The sequence below is a fragment of the Choloepus didactylus genome, chromosome 3 (genome assembly GCF_015220235.1).
Source record: "Choloepus didactylus isolate mChoDid1 chromosome 3, mChoDid1.pri, whole genome shotgun sequence".
Lineage (NCBI taxonomy): Eukaryota > Metazoa > Chordata > Mammalia > Pilosa > Megalonychidae > Choloepus > Choloepus didactylus.
Window position 1 is genome coordinate 123548385 of NC_051309.1, and position 23838 is coordinate 123572222.

Below are 23838 nucleotides of genomic sequence, written 5' to 3' on the forward strand. Positions count from 1 at the left end.
TGTATCTTTACCATTTACCTGAGGAACTTAGAAATGTAGGAAGAAAGAGACACAAATTTGTAATGATTCTGGCAAGGGATTAAGATCAGGACTTTATTACTAAATTGTGATGACAGAATTAGAGTTGTGTTACATAGATTAAAGAACCTTGTAATCAGCTGTGAGTAATCCCATGCTGGCATTAAGACACAGAGATCAAGATGTGGTAAAAAGACGGCACAGAAATTAGAAAGCCTGACCAGGATGCACAGGAAGTTGAGTCATATTACCTGGCTAACTCAGACACTCCAAAGATAAAAATCAAGGTGGGCACAGAAAGCACAAGGAGAAAGGGTAGGCCTAAGATCAGTGATCTCCAGCCTTTTATGATTATATATCCTTATCAGTAAACATTTTTTAACTTGCATCTCCAATATGTATGTATATTTAGTCATTTCTAAATTGCCTACATATGTAACTGTACCAATATAAGTACAACATAAAATGCACACACAAATAGAAATTGAAAAAGGCATTATATAAGGAAGAAACATGTTAAAATCTTTTCAATTTTATTATACTTATTAATGTTAAAAAACTTTTTTGTTCTGAAAACATTATGTGATAGTTTATGTTTTGTTATTTTTGAAATAGAGGTTTAATATTTTTTTAATTCAAAAGTCAGGTTCAAAGTTTAGTTTATTTTGATATTTGACTTTAATAGCCATTTTAGTTGTGAAGGATGCCTCATAAAGATGTAAATGCAAAGGGAAGAAATGTATCATTGCCTGTGCTTTATAAGTCATGACACTGGTTTTAGGCCTATATTCTGATTATGCAAAGGTTGTGAAGTTATCCTAGTGAATTTTTATTTTCCATAAAATTCATCTGTTGTTATTGTAAATGAATTGGAGATTATAGGATATTTTTATATTTTTAGCAAATAGATTCAAAATCCGATCAAGCTCATTGCTTAGAAAGACTTTGAACAGATTAAAGAATTCTGTTCCAAGTTTGTAGTAAAGTTCTTTTTTTTTAGCAAACACATGCAAAGGATTTGCAATATAAAGTTGTTTTCTAGGATTTATAACAAGAACGGTTATTTGTGTCATCCTCTCATTTCTTGCTTCCTGAAGACCACTGTCAATTTATGCCCGAACTCATCACATATTCAATTGTTTTTGTTTGTTTTTTAATTCAACGAGCATTTTTTTTTTTTTTTAAGAGGATACTAAATGCCAAGCTCTGATCTGGGCACTGTGAATAGTGGATGGTTCATATTTGGTCCCTACATTTATAGAACTCACATATGTATATAAAACTATCTATTAGGCCAGTGAAAACTGCATTGACTTAATGAAAGGTTTGAGTTATAGATATTTTATGGAAAATGCAGTTTTCTTATTTTCAAGTACATATTCTCACTTTGAAACCAGGATTAATAATATCACTGACTAAAGGTTTACTTTAAAGACCAGCTAAAAATGAATTAATTTGCATATCAAAGCTTGAAAAATGATAACCTGATAGCAGAACTACAGTATTTATAATGTTGCAATCTAAGCTGTCTCCAAACTATCAAGTTCCTACTGGATCTTTTCAACTACAGAATTCTGTGAAAATTAACTTTTTGTGTCTAAGTAGTCACAGAGGGAAAAACATAAAAGAGACAAATACTTTGTATAATTTGGAATAATTTTTTCTTTCTCTTGAACTCCCAGGCATATTCAGGGAAAGAGATTGTTTTATGATACTGCCATTTTAAAGGTTTATTTTAAAAATACAAAGGAATTATAAATGAATAACCAATTTTTTTGTTTTGCTTTTGTTTGTATATGGATTCCTGCAAGTTTTTACATGAATTGATATTTGAGGAAATGGCACATACAGATAACTTCTGGATAGTTTATCAAATGAACAGCGTTTTGTTCATAATAGTGGTATTTTTGAATTTTATTGAAGTTGATCTTTTTCTTAATATGAATTATGTTTTTGATTGATACTAAACATTGCACTTGAGATAGATGATGGTGGCATGGATGCAATGCATTTCTTTCCAATTTTATTCCTGAATCTTTTATGAGTAAAATGGAATTTTAAAAGCCCCCCCCCCCTTTTTTGCTAATGGGCAGAAGTATATATTTTTATTTGCTGGCTGATATGATATTTGAGATAACAAGCACAACTAACATTTGTTGAGCACTTTTTTTTCTCTAGTGGTTATCAAAATTATTTTTTTAGTTTGATTTACTTAGTTTTTTTTTTTTAATTGTAATTACTTCTCCACTTCTTTTTGTAACCAAGACATACCATGTGCCTGAGTAGGAATCTGTGTAATGCTCTGTTTCTGTTTCAGTGGTAATAAAGTAAAACTGAGTTGTCCCTTTCCTCTATGAACTTCGGCCTGTGAGAATTAAACTTTCTCTTTTACCATATTTGAATCTAATAATTTTCATAAGTAGAAAGTTGTTCTCTCTCTATAGATAACATCCTCCCAAAAGAACAGTCCATATTTCTCATTTTAATTAACTTCTCTAAAGCATGGTCAAAGTAGAATTTTTCCTTCTGTTTTCTTTGCCTTTAATATTTCACCTACCTAACTCAATCTAGCCTGGTGAAATATTTAGCCATGTAATGTTTGTTCACTTAGGAAACTTAAGTTCTCAGTTATAATCAAATGTGTAATGAATGATATTACAAGTTGAGTGTGTACTTTAATCCTATTGTACGGCGTCTGTGCTGACTATGCTTATGTTAATGTTACATACTTCACATTACTGAATGTATAGTGTAGTGACAACCGAATGTGTTCACTTCAGAGGGCTTTTGGTATTTTCCCTAAGCCTACAGGCTCTGAGTTTTACTGTACAAGACGACAACAGCATCCTATCTGAAACAGCCTTCTGCTCCAGTGTTGTGAGATTTGACCAGCTCTCATAAGGTAGAGTTCACCTCTGTGCATAATGACCACCAAGTTTCTTTATCACATCAACATTTCCAAAAATACAGTGGATACCTACCATTCTAAACATCCAATTGTTGCTTTTGTGTATTAAACTCAAATTTGTCATTGGTTAGTCTTCAGAATGAAATCCAGAAAAAGAAGGTTACTGAGGCAACTTGTAGATAGTACCAAGCATAAATAGGTGTTTCAGAATGAAACAGAACCAGAGCTTTTAAACATTTCGGGAATAGCTAGTCTCAGTGTTATATATTAACAAAGAAAAATAAAGATCTAAAGAAAGATGAGAGGAAAAATTTGCTAAAGAAATACCTTGTCTTCCTTTGTACCACTAATATTTAAATGTTAGGCACTATGTTCACATCTCAAAGTCACAGTAATGTTTAAAAATGATAAACGTTTTGTTAATAGTTTTATATACTATTAATTCTACTGTTTTCAGTAACAATTTCCCAGACTTTGTAGGACTTGCAACATTTCTCTGGGATTCGTGAAGTCTACTGCATTAGGATAGTAATCCCCTCCCATTATTCCTATTTGCACTGTTTTTTTCCCCCTTAACCTTGATCCCGGTTTACTGCCTCACTACCTGTTCATGCGTTTAGCTGCCTTAACATTTGGCCAAACTCAGTAACTTTCCTTGTGTTCTTCCTGCTCTATTTTGGTATAACTGTCACTCAGAGACTCTGATGAGATAGCTGCACACGCCAGTGCCCCAGGCATTTAGATTATCTGGGTTTAGGCTACACAACTGAAACTTAGGACCTATTCCTTGTGATACGTATTAGTGTTCCAATGATTTATAAAGCTTTTGATGGGTCCTCTGATACCTGTAGCTTTCTCTCACTTGAAAGCATGCTAAAAGGCATGCACGTTAATGCAATGCAAAAGTAAGATGAGACATAGATGTGTGAAATTCATTTAGACTTTGAAGACTGGTTAGAATTTGTGGCGTGTTAGCATATTTTATAGACTTTTAAGTGGAAACAAACCTGTAAAACAGAATATACCAAAGGCACCCTTCTGTTCAACAAGCAGTATATTATAAACGAGTTTAAAACTCCCTAACAGTCCTGCACACAAAAGCACAGTAGATTTAAATAGGATCCTTGTGTTTCCACGTATCCTGAAGAAAAAGTTTTTCTCTGTGTGGAACCACATGCATTTTCATGGAAGATTCAGGGATAAAAACACAGCTGGGCAAGATAAGAGTGAAATGCATAGACAAAAGGCTTATGGGTTCAAAGGCTTTTTCTTCTTCCCTCTCCTCTTTGAGCCCAATTATCATTTAATGCCATGGAGTGGATAGGTCAAGAATTTGACCTAACAGATTGGTAAAGTTGACTAGGAAAGTGTCTCAACCATATAAAAGGAAAAATAGAATACCATTCTGAGATGACACGAATATCAGACTATATACTCTAAGGCAACTTGATTTTATTTTATTTCCAATTTTTGAATAGATTATTCTTTCAGAAAACCCATTCTTGTAATTCTATTCTTACGGTCTGATGTGTATATGTGTGTGTGTGTGTGTGTGTGTGTGTGTGTGTGTGTGTGTCTATATTGTATGTGTATACATGCATATAAATATATATATATGTATCTGTTAAGATTTTATTTTAATCTTCATGTTCTTTTTAGAATACCTCTCTTCAGTTTTTTCCCCACAGTCTCCAATGTATTGAGGTTGTAATATTTCATTTTTACTACAGTAGTACTTCATCTGCACTTAAGGGGAAGAATCGTTTTAATAAGATTTGTCTAAGGGATGAATACTTTTAATAAGTGTGTGAAACCCAAAGCAAAATTCGGAAGTTTAAGAGCATTGAAATCTAGAGATTTCAAGTACAGGCTCATGCTACAGAACTCTGGTGTACCTTGGGACTGTAGCCCGAGGTTTGAAGGTACTTGCTCAGCCAGACACAACAAGTGAGAGAGATGGGAGCTTTAGGAACCTGGCACTGGGTCTCTGGATGGATGAAAAGAACAATTCTAGCTGCAGAGACTCAGCCCAGCAGAGTATGCTCAACACAGTAACACATAACTGTCTCATCTGCCATGCAGGAAATAGTCAGATTTGGGGTTTCCATTAGGGCAGTGGGAATACAGCCTTGGGGAATTCAGGCAGTCATCAATAGTTAGGATCAAACAAAGAGAGAGTTGATATCTCCTCTTGGTCCACATGATACCACCCATTGATACTGATTATGGGCAGAGTTTCAATATTGTGGAAGAAAAGTGGAATGAGCATATGTTGGAAGCTGGAACCTCTTTATGGGGGTAACCAGCCTGCCTTAGAGTTTGGACACACAGGCCAAATTTAGAAGAAAGGGTCACTCCTCTTCAGTGACAACAAGAAGAGGAAAAGGAAGTTATTGTTTAGAGGCAATTTGATTGGTTGTCCCTAGATATAGGCCAAAGTATAAGAACTGGTTTCTAAATGTTGATGAGGAGGTGTTAGGGAGCAGGAGGTGCCCTGAAGGAGGTTTTCTGGAGGTGACTTAATTGTGAGTTACCAGTGATGGAAGCCTAAGGAATTCTGACCCATTTGTTCTGAAATTAGGGATGAATGGAGCCAGCAGGTGCAGGGGTCCAGGTGCAATGAACTGATACAGACAGAAATAAGAGCATATAGGCTCCATACATGGTTTTTTTTTTTCTTTTGAAATAAATTCAAAGTTACATGAATAGTTGCAAAAACAATACTAGCCCATACACAGAATTCCATCATACCCTGACCCCCCTCCCCTGATAGCTCAATCCACCAACTTTAACATACTCCATACATGGCTTTTGAAAGCAATTATTGTATCATTTAATTCTCACAACAAAGTACATAATTTTAACCTTATTTTTAAGGTGAGGAAAATGAGGCTTAGAAAGATGATTCATTTTCCATAAATATCATAGAAAATAGATACCTTAGCTGACAGAGAGACCCCAAATGTCTGGTTCCAAAGCCCATGCCTTTTTTCTAAACCATGTTGGTCTTTGCCATGACCCAATATCTGATTTTGTAGTATTTTAAATTAAACTGAAGGACAGATAATAAGCACAGTTTGGAGCCATCTAATGCAAAGAGAGGATGGAGGATAAAGGTGGGGAAAAATAATCGTAGTTAACATTTCCCAAGCAATGCTATATGGCAGACACTGTACTAAGAAGTTAAGGTGCAGTAATTTAAACTTCTCAGCAACAACATGAGGTAGAAATGATTATAACCTGCTTTTGTCAAATGGAAAAAGTAAGTTTAAGAAGGAAGAAGGAGATGAGATTCTGGACAATTTGTACCTTTACTTCTCCAACTTGCCTTGTAATGCTATAAAGAAAAGTAGCTGTGATGTAGAATATGTATTCACTGAGATACATGCAAATATTTCTAACAATTCAAGTAATAAAGCAAACGGGGGGTGGTCTTTTAAGAGTTGTAATATGGTATACACTACAGCAAGGGCTTTGATCATAAGAACACAGCAGGAAGAAAGAATGGTTAGATTTATCAAATACTCAAACTATCCCTACTCGTGGCATCTCCAATAATCAAAATAGCATCAAAGCACACATCTAAGTTCTAGATACCTTCAACAGGAATCATTTGTAACGGTGGAGACGAATTGAAGCAGGTCCCAATGGCCAACGTATCTAATGGTTGGGCAATTCTGGTGTCAGTTTATCAAACTGAAGCTGGAGGTAGCACTAACATTTCCAGAAAGTGTGCTTTTTTCATTGTAACTATGTAGAACACTCAAAGACATAAATACAAAGCAAACTGAAAAAGGAAGGCAACGGAGATATTAACTGCAAATACAAAAAGTTGGGTAACACATAAAGGTCTTTGAATGCCTTTTCTCCTGTGCTGAACTCTTAACATCAAGTATCTGTATGATACCTTCACATTGTGGAAAAATCAGTCTTCCCTTATCTTAATGTAGGATAATAATAAACTGAACTATATCAGGTTCTAGAACAAGGATAAGGAAATAGCTTATCAGAGATGGCTTTTAACATTTGATCCTCAGATTAGTTAAAATCAGGTGTTATTAAAATAGAAAGACCATATTTTGGTTAAATTGACATTTTAAAATGCCAGTGGTTAATGAAAGCTACATTCATGCTTATTAAAGTTTCTTTTATTGGAAGAATTTAGGATAAAATTAAATTGTCATTGACATACTTTTTAGTCCACTAAATAGAATGGGACTTACGTTTTTAGTAAAATTTTCCAACAAAGGTTGATTAGAATTTTGATGTACAGTCTAAAAAGTTAGCCAAATATGAAGTCAGAAATAAAATGTTAAAGCTACAGGGATTAGAAGTTTACACTTGGAAATTCTAATTTCAAATATTAGAAGTGTTTTAAACAAAGGAAAAGGCATGTCTTTGAATTTGTATGGTACTCATTTCTTCAGGATGCACAGTTACTGCAGTTAACATATATCTGAATTATGCTATTTAATAGTGGAAGAGACTGGAGAGTTCTACCTGAGGATGTTAATTTTTTGTTTATCCTGCACAAAAAATAGGAAATGAAAATCTTATCAATGAGTAGTTACCTGAGGCTGATAACTATGGGGGGCATTTCTACAGTTATGGATTTTGCTATATTATTTATTGGTGGTTGTTGTCTCTAAAAGGGTAGCATTTGCATCATAGGTAAGATGTGTTAGGAGTGAAAACATAATGTGAAAAAAGAAAGGAATGCAGTGGAGTGGAGAAGGAAGAGAGTGTCATCGATTAGAGGCAATGTCAGTGAAGGTGGTGGCAGTACAGAGGTGATGGCTGTTAAGAATATTAGATGTGACAGCAAGGGCAGGAATCTATTGACAGACTATTGTTGGGAAAAAGGGAGCCAATAATGAAAGAATACAGAACAGCTCTACAGATGGAAAGAATACAATGAAAAGAGGTTTCCACTGTACATAGTATTTTAAGGCCCTCATTGGCCAAGCCACAGAGTATTGTGTGCATGTGTGTGCACAGACATTTGTTTCAAGAGTAATCTGTGCCTCCAGAGAGCCATCACTTCATTCCTCTGGCATTAGCCATTATTACTCGCTGTATGTTTTAGTTATGGCAGAAATATCGTTGGTGTAATTAATAGTCTTATCCTTACTTAATAAACCATCTTCTGGTTTGTGGTGACCGTTGCTCTTGTGGCCATTTGCGTTTTGTTCTTTTCATTCCTCCCCACTTTCAGATTGTTATTAATAGGTTCAGTGCTTAGAACACTCCATGATGAAGCCAAACATCTGACAAAATGATCCTGTAAGAACTAATAGTAGAGTACTGTGAATAAAACAAAGAGCACGAATGGTAATTGAACAAATCACTGGAGACTGATGTTTTCAGGGCTTTATTGAGGCATCCTTGCATGTTCATGTCAGTAAGATTACATTTGCCTCTTTGTATTTCAGTGATGTATTTGGGCCTGGCATATAGATGCTGAATAAAATATTTATGGGATGAATGAAACAAATGTTTAAAAGACCAATCATGTTTTGAATGTATTAAGGAAGAATTTTATTGTTTCTTTATTCAGAAATCGATTATGAAGGCCTGCAGTAGTAGAGGCACTAGTATAAGTCTAGAGACCAACACAGATAAATTGTGATATCTGTCCATGAGCTCATAGTCTAGTAAAGGAGACAAACATGTAAAAAGATAATGACAGCACAGGGTAACAATCACTACAATGGCTCTGTTTCCCAACAGCCTCCTAAACCTGTTGGCCAGACAGGGTTTCGAGAGGAGTCTTGTAGATACAGAGGGAGGGAGATGATGCAAATGGAGAATCAATTGTTAATAAAGGTTCAGAAATGAGGTTGGCATTTTAGAGAAACTAGAAATAGTTTAACTTGATGGAGAAGAACTTGCAAGTGAGAAAGGCAAAGATGAATGTATGGAGATTGAGAAGGGTGAGATCAGATGGGAGGCAGATCTGTATTTTCTTGTATTTGCCTGCCTACCTGCTTGCCAGCCTTCCTTCCTTCCTTCTCTCCAACATTTCTTCCTTCCTTCTTTTTGTTCTTGCTTTTCTTCCTGTGGGGAAAAGTCATATGCTGATCTCACAGCATGATTTACAAACTTCTGATTCTATATATTAGACACATGCCAACATTAGTATAAGAGGCCATTTAAAATAGCTCCTTATTAGACAGATGGGAACGCTGAAGTTCAAAATAGCTGCTGACAGAGCCCTGTCCTGCATTCCTTCCATAACAGCATAGGTCCAATAACATTGTAGTTCCGGGGCCATAGGACCACATTGATAAAATTTTAGAAGAATCAAAATATTGATTTTATAATATTTTTATGATTGTATTTCCAGTCCCCAACTGCCTGTAAAATAATTCTATCTAAAAAAACAAAAAAAAAAATGTAGAGCATGAATGAACACTAAAAAGTCTCCTATTTTCCTGGTAGAACAAATTATATATAATCCAGTCATTTATTCCAGTATGAATACTCTATGAAGTATTATAAAACAATCCTTTATACCTAAGATGAATAGAATAAGTTTGCCTTAAAGAGATGTTCAGTACCATATTATCAGTTGGGAAATGAGATTCTGATTCTTTTCAGAACTCTACGTTTTCAGTCTTTGAAATATGTAAATTAAATATGGCAGCTATCATTCCATAATTGTAGTGTAACTTTTCTTGATTAAATGTACACTCAACATGTGGCATAAAAAAACTAATGATACTATATTTTACAATCAGACATTGAATTACATGCAGCAGAACTAGATGAAACTACTTCTTCATTCCAAGTTTTATGGCATTACAGGTAACCAGTTAGTATCCTTATAATAAATCAGGTTTAATTGGTAATTTTTAAATAAATACTTTTCTGCTCCATTTGAACCATCATTAGATAATCAAATTTGAATTTGAATTTGTTCTTGAGTGACCAATGCCTGTCTACAAGCTTGGCAATGTATGCTAATATTTATGTCTCCTGCTTAATTTCAAATGTTACATGTGTACATTTTGTTGGAAAATTATTATTTTAAAATTTGAGCCCAATAGATTAAAATATTTGTGTATGTGATTACAAAGTGGACTCTGTTTCACAATTGATGAAATTCTTTCAGCAATGGCAAATGTATCAAAATATTTAAATCCCTGTATTTTATGTCATAACCCCAAAAGCTTATGACAAGTTGTTTTTTCTCTAGAACCACTAGGGTGATTGTACAAACTGAGTATATAAATGCATGTGGCTTAATGACTGCAGGCCATCAAAGAAAAACACTGGCCAAATACTAAGTGAAGTGAGATTTAAGAGGCATGAAAAGGATAAATGCTCGCTAGTCTCAATCATGGATAATTTATTTGAGCTCAGTGATGGGATTTCCTATATGCTTACTAGTAAGGCATTATTTTAAGAGGTTGATTATAAATTCTCATGAGTATAATGCTCCCATTTATTTTGTCTAGAGGCTCAAGGAATATGTCTAACCATTGTGCAGCATGAGGATCCTCTTTGATAGATGGGTCTAGGCAACAGTGGCATGCAACACAGGGAGCATGGCTGGTCAGCTTTCTCCCAGCGTCCGTCAACCATCAGTCACCTCCTCTAAGATTGTCCTTTTCCTGTAGCTGCCACATGTAACCTCCACTGGAGCAAGTTTGAGCACCAGCCTTTCCCATTAACTATCAACAATTTTGCTTTAAAAGCATTCATTTAAAAATCACTTTGAGTACTTTTCAGATTATCTCTATCAGCTGTCTCCCTCTTTTACAGATGGAAATTTATAAGAAATGCTAGTAAACTAAAATGCCGGCTTAGGTTTCAAGAAGTAAGTATTAAAGTGGAATTGTAATGGAGCCCCGTCTTGCTTTTTTCTTTTTTCTTTGAATTTAAATCACTTGACTCCCTCTTCAAATAAAGCTTGTGGAAGTCGCTGTTTTGTAGTTAACCATTTTCTGAGTATTGTGTACACACATTTTTCTTCAGAAAAAGTAGGAGTGCACAATGGCTAAATTGTTTTTTTATGTAGCTTTTTGAAATCCTGTTCAAAATGACGGAACATAGACTATGTCAAATGACCCTTTCGGCCCGCTTTGGACACCCTACATTTCATGCCTCATACTTTCTTTAATGTCAGTCAGTGGCATTTATTGAGTGCCCTCTTAGCGCTGGGCATTGTGTAGAATAGCCTTTGGAAAACTTCACAAGTTGTTGGCACTGTTTATTAAAGAATGTCCTCCTTTATATACCAGAAGTCAAGAGGCAGCAGTCTGGAATGAAAATAATAGCTGGAAGGAATGTAAAATTAAATTGGCTAATTGATGTTTGTGGGCACATGAATAGCTTGGCAATATTCATTTTGATTAATTTATTTAAAGCATAAACAGTAAAACTCATTAACACTGACCTCAATTAGAAGAGCCATGCCTCATGTTGTTAAGGGGAAGCTAGGGTGGATCTATAAATTATGCAATAGGTTTCTTGATGGATCAACTATATAACATAATTGGTGAAAATCAGATATGTTTAACTTTTAGCCAAAGACATTGTATTGCATGCACCCCAAAATGGGAGAAAATATTATGCTGCCTGAGTTATTGCACAGAATGTTCTGCAATAATTTCCTTCAGTTAATGATTCCTAGGGTCAGAAGAAACTGTCCTTGGTTTCACGTAATTATATGGGCATGGATAATATTCGCACATATGGAGTAACCAATTATTAGTTTAATCAGACAAGTACAATCAGTTTTGTAGTGTGGCTACCATGGTATAAAAAGGGGCAGGGAGGGGACTGTAATCCAAGCAGATTACTAAATTCAGCAAAGGCAACATAAATTTTACATGTTAACTACGTTCTGCAGCACAAAATGTTAACCAAATGTCACTTGAGGATACTTTATTTTGTACATGTAGATTAAGAGAGACTGCTTTTTTTCTTCATTTGTGTGGAAAATAATCTTGAAGAATTCTTACAACTAGGAGGAGAGAGGAAATTAAATTCCATGATTTTGAGTGAATTTTCTTCCCAGTTGCCACTTTAAGAAATTTATGTTAAAACTTTATTCAACCTTTTTCATTATGATAGCACCTGGCCTTTAGGAACAAATTAAACAAAACATTTTTGGGGACGGAATAAAGCCTTTACTATCTTATGCAGTCTAATTGTAAAAATTTGTCTTTTGAAGTCAGTTTTCAGACTACAAAGTCAATTTTGGAAGAGTAAGACTATTTCCAGGTGAAAGTATCTTACAATTGTGAGATGTAGAAAACTGTGACAGGATATTGTTTCCAAAATGTTTCACGTTTATCAGTCAAGCTAATATTCACGAAAGGTAGAGCAAGAGACAAAGGATCCTCTCCCTGGAAAAGAGTTCCTGGATGCCATTAAAAAGTCCCAGATTTCATAATGGTCCCTTCATCTCCCTAGCGTGAACCTATGGGATATTGAACGTAGCTAGCCCACAGAACTCAAGACCCATGATGCAAGATACTTGAACTTAGTACAAGTGAAATTCACTTACCTTTTGTGTATGTGTGCGTGTGTGTGAATGGATTAAATAGATGATTAGCTTCAACAAGCACTGTCAGGTATATGTTCAAATGGTAGTAAGTTCTTTTTCATAGATGCAAAGAACTTCAGAGTTGGAAGGGATCTAGCAATCGTCTAGCGTAGCCACCTTACTATGAAAAAAAGGGAATATTGAAGCCCAGATTTGATAAAAGTTATGAGTCCACACAGGTAAGTTAGTGGTAAAACCAGAATTTAAATCTGAAATTTGTGACTCCTATCCAAGAGGTCTTTTCACTCGACTATAGGATCTGTGATCTAAATCTCTTAAATTACAGAAGTGAAACAATTATTTCTTCTTGAAGGTGTTGATTTTATGTATAACTATTACTTCATATTTAAAAGGTGAAATTTAAATCTGCATTGGATGGTTTTCAGATTTGCTGTGTTAGCAACTTGAACAGCTACTTTCAGATTATAAATGAGAAGCCAGCCCTTGTTCTCAGTACTTAATCCCTTTTCCTTTATGATGGATTTGAAACACAGCAATACAGATGAAATAATAACAGCAAGAGTGCCCAGGAATCGAAGAAGATATTGCAAATATATCACATCATGGGGCCTTTGAATTTCACTTTCTAAGTCATGTACTAAGTGCTAGTATCTTGCTCTAAGTGTGGCCAAACATGCAAATATTTGTTTTCTGAATACTTTGCCCTAGTGACTCTGAAGCATTTTTGAGAAGCAGTGGTGACATTGTTCTGCCCTGAAAGAAAGCATATCCCTTGTCAGATGTCCACAGAGATCCCAACCATCTACCAGCATATTTTTTGACACTGACACTACACGAAATTTGCTAACTTTTCCTTCTGACTGACAAAATGTTATGTGTATAGGTTGTTACATCACCAAGAAACTTTGTGACCATCCCCTGTGTGGTGACTACTATTAGTTGACCACTAGCACATGGCACTAGAAATGTTTTAACTTCTTAAGTTATGCTCGCTTTTGTGGGTTCATCATAACCTTGTTTTCGATTATGCAGAAAGAATTGGATGTTTGGCAAAGTCTTGAGTGACCACGAATATAATGCTATTCCTCGGAAATCCTGTTTTCACAGCCTCTTTATCTTCCAGGTTGATAATTTCATTCTGTTCTGGTAGGAAATAGAACATTTCAACTATCACATGAGCACCAGGGAGTTCCTATCTGTCTTTCCTGGACCATTCTTATTTGGGCATTAAACATCAACAGTGGGGTTCCAGTATCACTATGTGATATTTCTCTTTTGGAGAAAGAATGAAAAGATTTTCTCTTTCTTTTGAAGAAAAGATAGAGGGGCAGAAGAACACTAATTACTAGTCATTTAGAAAAAGTGTTTTCTAAGACTTATCAACATGTTCCTTTTTTGGTTTATAATCTCCATTCACTTTACAAATATTTCCTTCTTTCTTATCAAAGTACTACAAACCCTTTTTTAGGAAAACTGAATCCAAATGTTGTTAATATTTTCTCAAAAACTAGAAAGGGAGTTTATTGCAAATATAGAAATGAAATTAAAGATTTTGGCATGACTCAAAAAGTTTAAAGTTACAAAATCTGTACTGTTGCTATGTAGGAATGAGAAGTTTAGGTCAGTGCAGACCAGATAGATATTGACATTATGAATTGTGCTCCTATTCATGGCTGCCTTTTGTACATTTACTTAACAAATATCTAATTTTACTCTGTGTATTTAAGTCTGTGAGGAGGCCCGCCAGAGAGACAAGCCGCGTTATGTGAAAAGAGCAAGAGCTGATAGTACCATAGTCCCAACTTTATTCACAAGATATTAGAATAAATAAGGAACTGACATAGGAGTAATTAAGACTTTAAGGGGAAAGTGAGTTTTGAGGTGAGCTTTGAAGGAGGCACTGAACCTGAACTGGTGGAGGAGAGGGGATGCATTCTTGGCTGAAGGACAAGCAAGATCAAAGGCACGGTGGTAGAAATGGGTAATGTATTAATGAAACAGAGAGATGCCGGGAAGCAATTCATGCTGTTAAAGCACAACAAAAATTTTCACCTTGTTCCTAAGGACACCTTTCACTGATGTGGAGTGGTTAAATATTCCTTTTACATGTATAAATGCAGGGTTTCAGTTCTCTGCTCTACAGAGAAGGAGGAGGCTAGTGATAATTCTTAGGATTTCCTTCCAGTTTTTAAATTGCATGATTCTTTATTAAGTGGGGGTGGGGGTGGGAGTGCACCTCCTTTAATAGCTGACAAAATTTGGTTTACAGTCTGAACAAGGTGGTTCATATATATTCAAGAAGAAGCATGCGTTTTAGGATGTTTGTGGACTGTTGAAGTTCTTCAGGCTGTGAGAAACTTAGAGAAGAAGATAGGGAAGTTAAAACTGCATACTTTAAGTAGAGTTTGTAAACTCATCATTAAACATCACAGTTTACTTAAATCCTACAGTATGTGGTTCAAGTATGCTGATCATTTGAGGAGAAATGACTGCAATTATGATGAATCATTATGTTAGTCTGTGTCAAAATTATTCAGGAGAAATGAAAGGTTTTGCTTGATACATGTTAGCCACCTGTCTGATCTTATAACTGATATTGAGGCATTGCCTTTATGAATACTTTCATCTAAAGCTTTAACATTTAAATTGTTTAGATTATGAGACTCTTTTACATGAATTAAATTTTTTCCTATCACTGTCAATATTGTTGGTGCAGTCAGTAAGTTAAAACAAACAAACAAACATTATAATTGTTTTTAAAAAATGACTACTTATAATTAAGAGGTAAAAATAATTTCACTGAATACTGGATGTTAGTATCTCAGAAATTGGAACGGGGAGATAAGAACTTTATAGTAAGTTACTTACTCTAGGCTCATAAACTCTTGGATAAAGAGATATTCAAAACAGGATTGACATAATAGCAATATGGAGCTCTTATGGAAATCACCAATTCTAAAATGCCATTCTCAGATTTGAGCTCTTAGGGCTTTGGACAGCAATATAGAGTGATGGACTATTTCAGAAATACTCTTTTTAATAAAAGAAAAAATTACAAATTGCTTATATACATTTTAAAATAATGACATGGAAATGTGGATCTATCAAATTTTAGTAAATATCTTAATTAATTTCTGAATATCTTCCACATCCTGTTTTCCCCAAATGATTGCTTTCAATTCAGTACAACTCTTAAACATTAATGTTAACATCATACAAAAATCTAAGATCTGGATCCTGCCTTTGAATAATTTAAAACCTATTTGGAAGAGAAGATGAAGATGTATGCACACAAAACAAATAACAAGTGAGAAGGGATAAAACTAATATTAAAATGCCTATATATACACAGATACATATATGTATACACATACATTTTTCTGTATTTAGGGGAAACCCTGCTGGGAGAAATGAAATTTAATCCATAGGAGGCTGTAATAAAGCCTTGACTTTTCTCATGATTGGATTCATACATTTATTTGTATTTGCTGTATTCATTTCAGTGGAAACCGTTTTGTTCAAAAATCTATAATATGATTTCAAAGATAGTACCAAGCCATACTTGATTGTATTTTGTAAAATTGAAGGAAACATTTACAAAATATTAAAAATTAAAGAGTTATAAATGAATCAAAATGTTTCCTATGTGGCACAATCATGAATAATGAAAAAAACTGCACATAATGTATAAAATTTAAAACATCTATAGCAGTGATAATGAGCCATTTTGATTGATATTTTTCCAATGAATTATAAATGCTAAATGGATGGCTGTTTGTTTTCTATGAATGATCATGAAAAATATAAAGCATATAATCCACGTGGTGGATGCCACTTGGCTGAAGCAACTACAAAAACAATTTTTATATGTTACGCTGGTAAAGCAAAGTTATTAGAGACAGGGGGAAATCAAAGCATTCCAAGGCATTCATTGAGCAATTCAAAAATTCTCATATGTAGAGGCATTTTACACAGCAGGAGCTTAAGTCCATGTGTAAAGCAGACTGCTCAGATGGCAAAAAACACACCACCACCGCCCCCTCCCCTGCTCTCCCTTCCCCTCACCCCCCCTCACTCCATTGACATGCATAGCTGGCCTGGTAGGTGTAAAAATAGACTGGCAGTGCCTGAATTGGAAATGGTCACTGAGTGTAGCCCGCAGTTGCTGGGGTTTTGAGTTCTCTCTGACACCAGCAAGGCAGCCAGCAGATGGGGAGAACTGGTGAGTGGCGTGGAGGGGAACTGAGCAGAGGAACCAAGGATTGTCTTGATGAATTGTCCATGTTAGTGTACCCTTGGGAGCCCTGGACAAAGTGCAGAGGGCAAGGACGGGCCCACTGACTGCAGGAACTGTGGAACCGAGATGGGCAATGCAGCTCTCTGCCCGTCTTGCCATGCAGACAAGAGCACAAGGGCACAAGAAAACATGCAGGAATGGGATAAAACCCCTGACTACTATGGCTATAACAGTGAGGATGTCAAAGGACCTGGGGTACGGGTAAGTTTTAAGACACAAACCAGGAGGAAGGGAGAATGGTGTCATATAGGGAACAACAGTGGACCTCATTGGTCAAACCTTTAAACTTCCTGGAGGGAAGTCAGTGGAATAGAAGTAATGTAATCAAACCACCTGACTGCCTCTGATTCAGTGGCATGCTGTTGCTTTCTTTTAAAGCTAAGCAATGCCACATGTTTGTTTCTTCTGAGTTGTCTTTATGAGTTGGAAGTTGGGAATGAGCTATGATGCTGTCTCTTTAATTTGAAAATTTGTCCAAGGCTGAGCATATGTATTATTACAAAGTGACTTCCAGCAATATTGTGAAGATTTACTTACATTCGGCCTGTCAGATCCTTTTGCCTCTTTATATGTTGATGTATAGTTCATTTTTCTCTAGGTCATGGAACATTTTTTAAGCATGTGTTCACTTGGAATCCCAGCTTCAGCTTACGAAGGCATCTTACTTCTATTATTTGACTAACTGCAGTGTAAAGGCCTTTGGGTACTGTTCTGACAATGGTACTAATGTTTTGTGGAAAGGTTTAAAAGTTGAGCAACCAAATATTTAAGTTGACTTTCAAATGTTAATAATTCATGGGCATCACGAGTTCCTTTAAATGGATACAAAGGCTTATTGTGCCTCTTTTTTTTTTTTTTTTTTTTGCCAAGAATCTCTTTCTGGAATATTTTTATTTTAGTATTTGCTGGAAAATAAGGTTTATCTTTGATCTGTCAGGTCCAAGAATTTGACCTTATTTCAAGTTAATTATTTTTGAGTGAAACCCTAAAACTAAGATACATAGGATTTCTTTCTGAAAAAGAGAAGTAGAGAGTTTTACGGTATAACATTTGCCTGATATTTCCAGGAGCGAGAATAGAAAGTCTGTAAGGAAGCTGTGGTGGTGCCATACACTTGTAGGCTTTTACTCTGACCTGGATGAATTTCATAATTTCTCAGCACTGAAATCCTATCAGTCTATAGTGAAATTGAAACAGCACCTAAGAATTTGTCATCAAAAAACAGTACACAGAGCTAATGTTTGCAGTTAGCAGAAGTGAAAAGGAATCCTATTAGCACTTCTGTGAAAAAGAGGACAGCACTTCCGTAATAGAAGACACTGCAGGCAAAAGAATAAACAGAAAGGTGAGGAGGGGACAATCCCACAGGGAAAAGAGATCACCTGCCTTAACAACTTGTACAGCTGAGATTTGTCACCAGGAGCATTCACCTGTCTCCTTCTGGATTATAGTTTAAGTTACCCACATCCACCAGAAGGATCATTCTGGATTTCTCAGAGCAGTCATTTCTAGTGTAGCTTTCGGTACTGAGGTGGCAAAAAAGGATAACTCTCAATGCTTAATTAGTTGCAGTATATAAATACATTCTCTGAAGGAATAATTACCTCATTTAAAGGTAGTTTCTAGTTTAAGGAATATTTTTATTAATTTAGAATTTAAACCAGTCCTTAAAATGTTATTTAATTACTCCTTTAGTATTTTTAAGTCACACAAGTACATCCCATTTTTTCACCTTTTAAAAATCATTAAGAAAAATATAATGAACAGAAATAAATTTCAGGTATTTAAAAGAATTAAATATAAAAGCATATTTTAAAAAAGTAGAGAATAGAAATAATGGTATCTTGGTGAGTTGATAGGTTCTTTTTGGTAAAGAAGATCAAATGTTAACATGATTTTGAGGTCCAAAAACTGGAATGAGAAATTTATTCAAAGCTACAGAGTACAGAAAACTACTTGAAAACTTTTTACAAGAAATATTCATCAGCAACATCAATTCCTTGTTAAAATCCCTCTTTCCCTATTAAGGCAGTTATTGGCCCTGGAAAGAAGGAAGTTGGTTTTTCGGAAAAGTTTACAGTCTGATTTCATTGTATTAAAGTATGTATAACATGTTGATCATTGAATAAACTCTCTTGCCAAATACTTTACAGGCTGCAGAATAGAATGATTGTTGTGACATAGAAAAGGTATGGTAGAGGTCACTATGTGATTGTTGTCTAACTTCTAGAAGTGATATTCTGTCCAAAATTCCCCGTTTTGGCCATGAGGCATGAAAAGTTTGTGACTTTCTAAATGCATAATTTAATACCAAGGATGACTTAAGTGCAACACAAAAAGTGTTTCTATCTAGCTTAAGATTCCCAAGGTTAAAAATTCCATCATCTTTATTTACTTTTAAAAGGAGTACTAAAATACTGATGTCACTCACTCTTTAGTATTCTAGATAAATACATTCCTTAATTAGTTACTTCCCAGCTTTCTCATATGTCAAATTAATGATAAATAATTATTAAGAGCTTCAGAATTTTTAATTATAACTTTTTTTGAGGGGAAAGACAAACATAGAGGTCTTTGGCTTTTCTTCTGGAGATAAATTTAAACATGGTTTATACAGATTATTGTGTTGTTGAGCCAAGAGTTTCAAAGAAATAAATTTTCCAGTTTTATTCTTAATTGAAACTAAACTCATGAACAAATACACATTTAAAATACTAAAACTGCTGGACGTTATATATGTTAATACTTTTCTTTTCTACATAAGTTATATTTAAAGTTTTGAATATCCTGACATTTTTTCTGTAGATGAGTATAGCAGTAAGGAAGAAATCCATTGTCAGGAATGTGCTGGAAATAAACAAACATAAATAATTTCTCCTTGAACAATATTATTATTTATCCACATTTGAAATTCTACATGTAGTCTTTAAGAAAGATAAAGCAGACCAGACCATAATAATTTCCAGATATGTTGAATAGCTCAACACAAAAATTATATAAAATACTAATAGAAAATGAAACTGAATGTTACTTTGGCAGTATGATAATTTTTTAAGTTATAGAGCAAATTCTGAAAATAACAAAGAAAAAGATGTACAGTTACTTTGTCATAAAAGTTTTAAACTCTATACCTGGAAAAACAATATTTATTTTTATAATGTATACACAAAATAATGTTTAAATTCCAGAGCAGGATACAGCAAACTTTCTATAAAGGACCAAACAGTCAATATTGTAGGCTTTACAAGTCACTTGATTTCTGTTACTATTCATCTCTGCTGTTGTAGTGCAAAAGCAGCCATAGCTAATACATTAATGAATGTGCCTGTCTTTGTTCCAATAATTACTAAATTTTTCTATTCCTAAATTTTCAATTGCTACATTTTTCACTTGTACTAAAATTTTTCAATTACTGTTTTTTTTCTATAAAGACAAACTAAAATGACAGGAAATTACCATTTTATGCTAACAATAAAGATATAAAATAATTATGATAATATCTTGTGAGATTGTTTCAAAAAAGGTAGACATTCCTGAGTATGCTGTAAATTGTTCTAATTATCTGGAAAACAATTTGGAAAGGCATTTCAAATTCTGGTTACAATTTCTGTTTTTACTTTGCCAGGACTGTAGTGGCAGAGAGGTATTTGCAGGGAGAGGAAGAGTAGGCAAACCTCCAGGGTTGATTCTCACAATCACAACCCCAACCCCAGGTAGCTGGGCTGGACTGGACTCTGCTCCGTCCATTGTGAGTAGCCCCAAGCCCACCTCTCCCTTCACTCAAACCCTCAAGGGCATTAGAGTTCTCCTATGCCCAGAGACCTTATTTCAAATTGACTGAGGAAATGTCTGCAATCCTTATAGAATGGAATACTCTTGAGATATGTTAAGGCTTTTCTCTGAAATGTGGTTCACTCTTTCATTAATCCTTAAAGGACTCAAAGATCTGATGTTATCACAATTGGCTTGGCAGTTCAAAAAAAAAAAAAGTATGTGTGGCAGGAGAGGGTGCTTAAATTTTTGGTTAGCAGAAGTCCTGGAAATGGTTCTAAATTTTCCTGTTGATCACATGTGATCGCATCGTCTTTCAAATACCTTTCCAATTTCATTTATGCAGTTGCCTGGCATGTATATTCCAAGTTCATTTGTGAAGAAGCCTTAGAGATGTCTTATAGACTTTGCCCAGGATCCTAGGGTAGCTCTCTGGATCTTGGTCAGCAAATCCATGCAGGATCCAACAAGCTCTGAAGAGAGAAGTCATTCAGCATACATTGGAAAAGTGCAACCTAGGCCAACGTCAGGAATGTATCTTTATTTCATTTTCTTCTCTTTCTCATTTGTTTTTAAGGCATCATTTATAAATTTGCACATTGTTCTAAGTACACTCTATAATTTTCTTGCACTGGGATCATGCATTTTTTATTGTTGTTTCTTTACCATATCAGATTAATTTGCTTTGTCCCAAGAGCTAAACCATGAATGTAATGCTTCATCACAAACATTACTTATGTTATCTGTCCTAGATGATTTTCAAATTAAGTACCAAATCTTTCCCTTTTTTTCCAATTTGCTCTCAGTGTTTTATTTTCTTGCTTCATTTATTTTAACAGTGTTTCCCAATTATGATAGAGAATTTTACCTTCTTTATATCAGCCTTTTCATTATTTATAAATTTATAAATTTTCTTACAACTAGACCATGAGCATTGAATCCCGGTGGTAATTATGAAATTGATTCAGTTCTTTTCTGCTAGGCTGATTCAATCAGAAAATATTTATTGAGCATCTCTATGTGCCAGGAATAGTTCTAAGGAAGTAATTAAATCATTAATGATGACAAGACAGAGTTCCTGTGGTAGGAGAAGACAAACATTAAAGATATAAATTTATATGTAAGATAATGGGGGAGGGGGTGCATGCTGCTTAGCTGAGATAGGCATGTGCAAGGCATGTTTGAGGGGCAGAAAGCAGCCTGTGCAGCTGAAGCAGAGTGAACCACGAGGAGAGTGGAAGGCAATGAGGTATGAGCGGGAGGCATGGCCTACCTTGGCAGGAGTTTGCATTTCATTCACGGTATAGCAGGAAGCCTTTGAAGGGTTTTAATGAGGGAAAGAGTAGGACCTGGATATATATATATATTTTTTTTTGTTTGTAAGTGTTCCTTTGCCTGCCCGAATTGCTGCAAGAGAAGGGAGATCAACTTACGTGGTCCCAGTGACCCCTGATGTGAAATATGCTGGAGGATTGTATTAGGGTGCTAACACTAGAGAAGGTGAGAAGTGATCAGACTTAGAATATATTTTTGTTTTTATTCCAAGACTGTTTGGGGATCATAAGAGAAAGAAAAGTTTTTGTTTGTTTTTTGTTTCTATTTTGTTTTTTTTTCCCCGACTTAGGCAACTGGGTGCAAGATAGTGCAATTCAGTAAGATGGAAGAGTGTGTATGTATGTAAATGTGTGTGTGTGTGTGTGTGTGTGGGTGTGTGTGTGGGTGTGTGGGTGTGAGGAGAGGAGGGATTCCTTCTCTACTAAGCATATCAGTTTATCAAGAGAGTTATACTTTTCTTCAGTTTTGAATTGTAGGTAAATAGACATAAAAGGCTTTAAACAATACGTGAGCATTATCTTCTGTAACAATTTTATAAAAGATAGGAATTTTTCTACATATAATTAGTTTTGATAGTAACCCTCAGTAAAAGCCAGGAGTGTAATGAAAGTCATCTTGGGAAAGCATTTCCAAAAGTATTAACTATATCAAGCTTATGTGGCTTTCAGCTGAGTCACTGAAAAATAAAGGTTGAAAAAGTGTAAAGCATGGCTTCTGTCTTCTAGGGTCTTACTATATAGTCTTAGAAATAGGATTATCCACATGAAAGGGAAGACCACTGCAGGCCCAAGCTTCCTGGAAATGCCTTAGGGGCAGGGCTGATATTCAGTACATAACACCTGTACCAGTGTCTACAATTTGAAATACTTCCATATGGGTTGATCAAATATCTGCTGGTAGGAGCCCATCAAGCTGCCTCTTTCTGAGGGTAGCTGCACCCCTCCCCCAGGATTCTCCAGCCTACGCCCATAACCCAGTTCAGCAAACAAAGGGCTACTGCCTGGACCAGCAAGGGTTTCCATGATTCCACTCCAGTGCTCCAGCCACTGACTGGTTGGTGTCTGAGCTGTACCAGTTAAATATTTTTAACATCCCTCCTGCTATTGGAGAAGGTGGAGCCTGACATAGACTTTGGAAGCAGCATACAATCTGGGTTTTTGTTGGGAAGAAAGAATACTTGTGCATTCAGTAAGCATTTATTGAACATCTGCTAAGTGCTGGACTCTGAGGCTATGGAAATGAATAAGATATGCAACATTGACTTGAAGAGGAGTATGGTCCAGGGATGGACCAAGTAACAGTTCCAATATCACGTTATAGTGTGGTGAGAAAGCACAGCATATTATGGAGTACCTGAGAATGGCAACTCAGGCTTGGAGGATTGCAGACAAGTCAAGTTTTGAAGCTATATGGATGGTTCACAAAGTCAATGCTGGAGTCATAGTAACATTACAGTAACTGAGAAGCAGTATGTTAATTCTGATAGCTGTAATACCAGTTTCTTTGGACACTTGTGGAACCCATTGAAATTTGGATAAAAAGCATGAGATCAAGAGTTTTGTATGCCAGACTTTAGAATTTTGACTGTATACTAGTGAAAAAGGAGTGATGAAAGTCTGGTTTAGTAGAATAAATTAGATAGTGGTCTGCATATTAAGCTCCATTGTCTTCTCAGTTTAACTTAGTACCTAGCACTTAATAGGTGCTCAATAAATATTTTTTGAAAGTATGAATGAATTAATGACTGTGAAAAGACCCAAATTAGCAAATCTAGTTGTGGGTATTTTGCAGCTGCAGGTGACAAGCCCCTAAATGAAGCCAGAGGCTGTGGAAATTGAAAAGGTGGTAGAGCTACAAAGGACTTTTCTAGAAAACACTCAGCTTGTTGACTAAGCAGATTTAATTGTAATCTTCTGCTCAAAAAATGAATGTACGCTTATTGCAAGTGCACATGTTACTGGTATAAAGTATTAATTGTGCAAAATATATTTA

General features: G+C 35.3%; 1 protein-coding gene across 27 annotated transcripts in view; it reads left to right on the forward strand.

Moving 5' to 3' along the window:
• Positions 1–23838, forward strand: part of ANK2 (ankyrin 2) — a 739617-nt gene that overhangs the window by 471805 nt on the left and 243974 nt on the right. Inside the window, exon 1 of one of the 27 annotated variants that reach the window (XM_037830519.1) lies at positions 16552–16941. The exons of 24 other annotated variants lie outside the window; for them this stretch is intronic. In XM_037830519.1, the coding sequence (XP_037686447.1) occupies positions 16807–16941 (135 nt within the window). In that variant the 5' untranslated portion in view covers positions 16552–16806. Of the gene's footprint in view, positions 1–16551; positions 16942–23838 lie in introns of those variants that run through there. 2 more of the 27 variants (XM_037830516.1, XM_037830512.1) reach the window with 2 other exon arrangements.